Here is a 5,939-nt window from a genome sequence, read left to right as displayed (position 1 = left end):
TGTGGCATCACTGAATTAATTAAAATCAATTATTTTATGGCAAACAGCAGAATATGTCTTTTTTGATGCAATGCAATGAAATCACAAATGAAATCATGGTTACACAGAAACATTCAAGACTGATTCTCAAGTGCCCGAATTTTACACTATTCATATTCTGATTAAAATAAACGTAAAAAATGTGGACAAGCGGTTTTTATGTTTTTAATCACATTTTTAATAACAGTATTACCATCCCCAGTAGCATAGATTTTTTTTTCAAATTATGATCTTTTCCTAAAATTGCATAAACAATAATCTCATGGCTGAAAGCTTTGCATTCAACATTTTTCAGTATTTTCATCTCTTGGCAGTATGTTATATGACTTTAGCTGCTAATGACCTGTTTTTGAGTCCGATAGCTGTGATGTCACAAGACAGGACTGCTCAGTTTTAATGATGGTGCTGATGAACATTTCTCATGACACTGTTGGAACAACATTAACAGGGAGACTCAGTACTAGTTGCTTTGTTTTGGTTTGGTAAAGAAACTTTCACTTGAGGCAGATAAAACTGTGGTGTCCTTGATGTAGTCTCTCTCTTCACTTGCATATCTACAACTGAGGCAGTGGAGACCGTCAGAAAACGCCTACAAGAAGACAGAACCGATCGCCCCCGATCAGATTTGCACACTGTTAGACCTCTGCCTCACCACCACACAGTTAAATACAACAAGGGTTTTTACAGGCAAAAACATGGCTGTGCCATGGACTCCCCAGTAGGGATGGGTACCGGTATCCGGTGCCATGATGGGACCGGTTCTGACATAAACGGTAGTAACCAGACCGAAAAGCAGCGCACATTTCGGTGCTTTTTTTTCCTGAGCTGTGATACACTTTAGATTCTAGCCAATCATTTTACGTTTCCGAGGATAGTAGGCGGGTCCAGGTACGTACGTTCTTTTAGAGCAGAGCTACAGATTAAAAATGCCCAAAAGTCTGGCTGTACTTCACAGCAAAATATGCAAACTCAGCAGCCTGCAACAAGTGCTTTAAGCTGATACTGTGATACTGTCAAAGGAGGTAACACCTCGAATCCGATGAAACACGTGGCGACGCTTAGCGTTTTTTTTAAAAGCCGAAAAATGCGCCGTATTTGATAGCTTGCTGCGAGACCTCACACCGAGCGCATCTACTGCGGGTGTGGTGCCTGTTATCGGACCCGGATGATGATGCAGCAGCAGCCGTTCTTCTCTGCGTGAGTAGCTTAATGTTGTCCGTGTGTAATTTACGTTGAGTAGGCTAACCACGTTATTACATTAACACATGTAAGGTGAACTAGCAAACACCGTCGTAGTTACATGCGGCTGTCTTCTTGTTTGATGGCAGATACTCCCTTCTCCCTGGCCAAAAAGGCTAAAATGACCAAAGAAAAAGTGGAAAACAGCTAAACATGAGAGGTTTTTGGATAAAGTTTGTGTTTTTTCCATTGTTTAAGCACTGCTTCCAGCCAAGAGTGATACCATATATGCCCCATAGCTGCAGAAAAGGCTAACATTGTTATCTTTTTACAAAAAAAAAGCTGAACATGGGAGGTTTTTGGACCAATGTGTTCTCCATTCTTTAAGCACCGGTTTGAGCACCGTTCAAGCACCGGCACCGTTTCAAAAGTACCGGTTTGGCACCGGTATCGGATAAAACCTAAACGATACCCATCCCTAGAGAGGACAGATGGTTTGAAAGAGGAGTGAAAGAAGCCATCTATGTCCACTGTGAACGACCATCTTTGAACAGAGGCGGTGGTTTACGACACCAACTCTCTGCCATCTATAATCCAGTTTTGAGTTCCCTCCCCAGACGCCTTAACGCCCACTCACATCCTGGGCCATCTGACCTCAGGAAATCACATGATAAGGTGGGGCCAGGTTTCACAATGAGCTCACCCTTTACCTTGGCTCGTGTGATTAGGTAGAGGATCATTAGCGGGTCCATTGGCCCTGTTGTGGGGGCACTCCCACAGGGCTTATATCTGGGACTCTCCACCATTTGACCCTAGAACTGAAGAAGCTTCTCAGATGAAACGTCTTCAAGAGACCTAAAAGAAGTCCAGACGCCTTTCTCTTCCAGCTCCTTAGACTCCTTAAGGTGCAAAAACAGAAAAAACTCAGAGAAATTGCTACAATGTTAGGTGTTTCAAAATCTACAGTTTGGTACATCCTGAGAGAGAGAGAGAGAAAAACCTGGATGGCTGAGAACCTTTACAGACATAGATCAGGATGCTCAACTCGACAGGTTCACACCCATCAGGAATAACATTATGGCCACTGACAGGTGAAGAGAATTACATGGATTATCTCTTCATGATGGCACTTGATAGTGTGTGGGAAATATTAAGGAGTAAGTGAACATTTTATCTACAAAGCTGATGTGTTAGAAACAGGAAAAATGGGCAAGCATACCGACTGGGTAAGACAGTCTGCAAAACAAAGCAGCCCAAGGAAGAAACCGTGGTGAACAAGTGACAGGGTCACGGGTCAGCCCAGACACATCATAGCATATGAGACATGTGCTCTGATACAACAGACAAGCTAGTGGCGAGCTGTCTGGACTCGTTGGATTCTGGTTTATTTAATATTCTAAGATTTAGTTTGTATTCCGGGTTTTGGTTCTTATTGTCATGTTTCTGCTTTGTGTAGTGTTGCCATCCAGTCTTTAGGTTTCTGTTACCATGCCTCCCCTGTGTGGTCGGCGGTCGGTGTTCCCTTTCTGTCTCCGTCTCAGTCTTTTTTCCATGTCCGTTTTCTCCTTTGTCTCCTTGAGATGCACTTTACAAATTTGATATTTAAGAGTTTGACAGTGCGGGCACCACGGTGGTGCGGTGACTTGTGCTGTTGCTTAACAGCAAGGACCACATTCATTTGTGGGGTATCTGGTTTTGCAGCCAAGAAACTGGGATTTATGTTGTGTGTGATACTTTGACCAACATCTAGACACCGCTGTAAAACCTTGTATTTCTTGCATCTATAAACTTTGTCAAAAAATGTTTATTAAAAATTGTGAAGAATCTTGACAGAGCTTTCTTTTGAAAATAAAGATTTACAACATCTCTAAACATGTCAGTTTTATTTAGAAATCATACATTTTGTTAACACAATTGCAGAATTATTTCAGAAAAAACAAAAGTGAACAAGTTCAAAAACTGAGCTTTTATTTAATTGAGCCATAGAACAAACCTCTGCTATGCAGTGAGGTGCTTTAACTGGATTTTTCCAGCCATGAGCATTGCAGAGTTTTTCTACAGTAGAAAAACTTCAGCAGTGTTTCAGCTGACACAAAGAACATGGGGATGTAGTGATATCCTTATACTATAAATGTTTGGTTGGTTAAAAATGAAGAATATAAAAAATAAAAATGATGTTAAGTCAGATCAGAGTAAAAACGACTGCTGCTACCCCTCCTGTAGATGCTCTTGCAGAATAAATGTGAAAATCATTGGTGAGCTTTTGTGAGTTATCACATTTACATTCAGTTATCTAGATTTTCACAACACTTGAGCTCTGATCTTGATCTTGGCTTCAAGATCACTGAGATGTGAACTTATCCAAGAATTTTAGAAACTGCACCTTTGGTATGAATTTTAAAATCCTATGTCCCCTTGTTCTGGGGTTATGACATTCAAGATAAAACAAACCAATGGTTGAGTTCGGCAGGTTGGAGAGTTCTGTGAACAGTGTTAAAGGGATGCTTCAACAGGTTTCTGAAGAACAAAGATCAAACAACCTTGCTTGAAAGTTTCAAGGATGCTTCTTTTCAGGACTTTGCAGAATGCACTTGGACGAGATGGCTGATCATTACTGAGAATAGCATTAATGAAGCGGAATAAAGAAATGAAAAGGTGACTCTCACATATATTGCTATGATCAAAGCATGGTTTTAAAATGGCCACAGTGTAATCTCATTGTGTATCATCTGGTGGTTTAAAGGCAGAGTCGGAGAAAGCGACACTGTCAGCCAAATCATGAGCCTTAAAATAAAAGCAAATTTTACAGGAAAAAGAAGCTAAAGTAAAAAAGGAAAGAAAAGAGCTGGAGATAAAAACGGCCATAACAGTATCTAATGCTTAATTTTAGCTTTAACTACTATTAAAGCAGTTGTTATAGCTGGTGGTTAGTAGAAGCTACTAGTGAAAGGGGTTCGTATCTCAGAGCATCTATTTGTGATGGAAGGATCGAGAACCTAAGAATCCCTTACTTACCAGCAGCCAAGCACAAAGCAATGGCATTTAACGCCCAAAGATTAACTGCCATAGCTACTCAGCAACAAACAAATCAAATTTGAACCATTAGAGAAAAAAATTACTCAATCTACAGCTGCTTTCAGTATCATTGATGTTAAGTTAGACTCCTTTTCTCCAAGTGATCTTTCTGAGTTAACTTCAATAATTACTTCCTCCAAACCATCAACGTGTCTTTTAGACCCCATTCCTACAAAACTGCTCAAAGACCTCCTGCCATTAATTCTTCGATCTTAAATATGATCAACCTATCTCTAATAATCGGCTATGTACCACAGGCCTTCAAGCTGGCTGTAGTTAAACCTTTATATAAACGTATATATATTTATACTATATTTTGCATATTTGTCACACTTAAGATGTTCCAGATCAAATACATTTTAATATTAGACAGTAAAGATCCAAGAAAATGCAGCTGTTAATTAACTGCATTTATTAAAGGGAAAAAGCTAAACTTACCTAAGCCTGTGTAAAAAAAATAAAATAAAATAATTGCCCCCTGAACCAGGTAACTGTTTGTGCAGTAAGAATGTCAGTCAATGGCTGAGAGTCTTTCACCTTACTGTGGAGGAACTTTTGTATACTTCAGTCTAGTCTTCTTTGCAATGACACAAAATAAAATGAAGAAATCAGCCACCCTGGAGTGTTTTCCAGCACAAACAGCCTCAGATTTAAGTCCGGACTTTGGCCAAAATCGTTTTTTCGGTCGTTTAGCCAGAGTGCGTCTTAGCCTCAGAGCATGAACTGATGGCCCAACATTCTGCTCTTTGTTAGAGAGCAAAACTCATGTTTTTGCTGCATGAAGTGACAAAACCAATCAGGCTTCAGGGTTTTTTTTCTCTTAATTAAATTGTCATTTAAAAACTGTATTTTAAAAAAATAAAAGCTTCTTATTGGGTAAAATTTATATGAGCAAAGGGTGAAAAGGGATGTTTTTGTACAGAAGATACGCCACATTTTATTTGATGATATATACACATGTATATACTGTGTAATGCATCTTTCTATATCTAGTTATAGTGATACATGTACACAAGTCTATGTGTAGATCTACAAATGTGATGAAAAAAAAAACAGCATATCGACATTTCTGGTGTGAAGTTAGAAAAACTGGACGCAGAGACGGTTAAACTATAAAAATATACCAGCTATCAACCAACAATGATGTTACCAGAAATGCTGAAGCATGTCGAGGTCTTAGGGCTGCAACTAATTTTAATTATTGTTGAGTAGCACAAAGTTTTCTTAAAGTTTAAGCACTCGTGTGCAACTAAATGATAATGAAAATGTTGGTGTATGGAGCAGAGGATTCATGAAAGCTTGTTGAAATCTCGAGTGTCACAGTTTGTAAAGTTTTTAATGGACTTGTTCAACATTTCCTAACATTGTTGGAATTTGAGCCCAAGCAAATTCAGGCACTGGACAGACATGCAGAGATCCTTTGCAGAGCACGACTGGGTTTTAGAGTTTTGGCCGCAGAGATCCAAGCACAGGTTTGTCTGAGCAGAACTCCTTCCACCAGGATGGACGTTCCAGCACTTTGCTGCCCTGCATTATTGTGGACCACAGGTGGTTGTAAATCTGCAGGAAGAGGACAAAGGAAAAGCATTTCTTCACTTATTTAACACGGATTCTCGCGCTTATTATCTGAAGGGTCCTGAGATTAC

General features: G+C 39.6%; 1 protein-coding gene across 2 annotated transcripts in view; it reads right to left on the bottom strand.

Moving 5' to 3' along the window:
• Window positions 1-3,084: 3,084 nt before the first annotated feature.
• acox3 (acyl-CoA oxidase 3, pristanoyl) overlaps window positions 3,085-5,939 on the bottom strand; it is a 36,389-nt gene continuing 33,534 nt past the window's right edge. For both annotated transcript variants that reach the window (XM_084916381.1, XM_084916389.1), the window contains exon 19: window positions 3,085-5,853. In XM_084916381.1, the coding sequence (XP_084772507.1) occupies window positions 5,734-5,853 (120 nt within the window). In that variant the 3' untranslated portion in view covers window positions 3,085-5,733. The remainder of the gene's footprint in view (window positions 5,854-5,939) is intronic.

This window comes from Perissodus microlepis, chromosome 3 (genome assembly GCF_051167445.1).
Source record: "Perissodus microlepis isolate ML-2025 ecotype Zambia chromosome 3, ASM5116744v1, whole genome shotgun sequence".
NCBI lineage: Eukaryota > Metazoa > Chordata > Actinopteri > Cichliformes > Cichlidae > Perissodus > Perissodus microlepis.
This window is presented reverse-complemented; position numbering and strand designations above follow the sequence as displayed.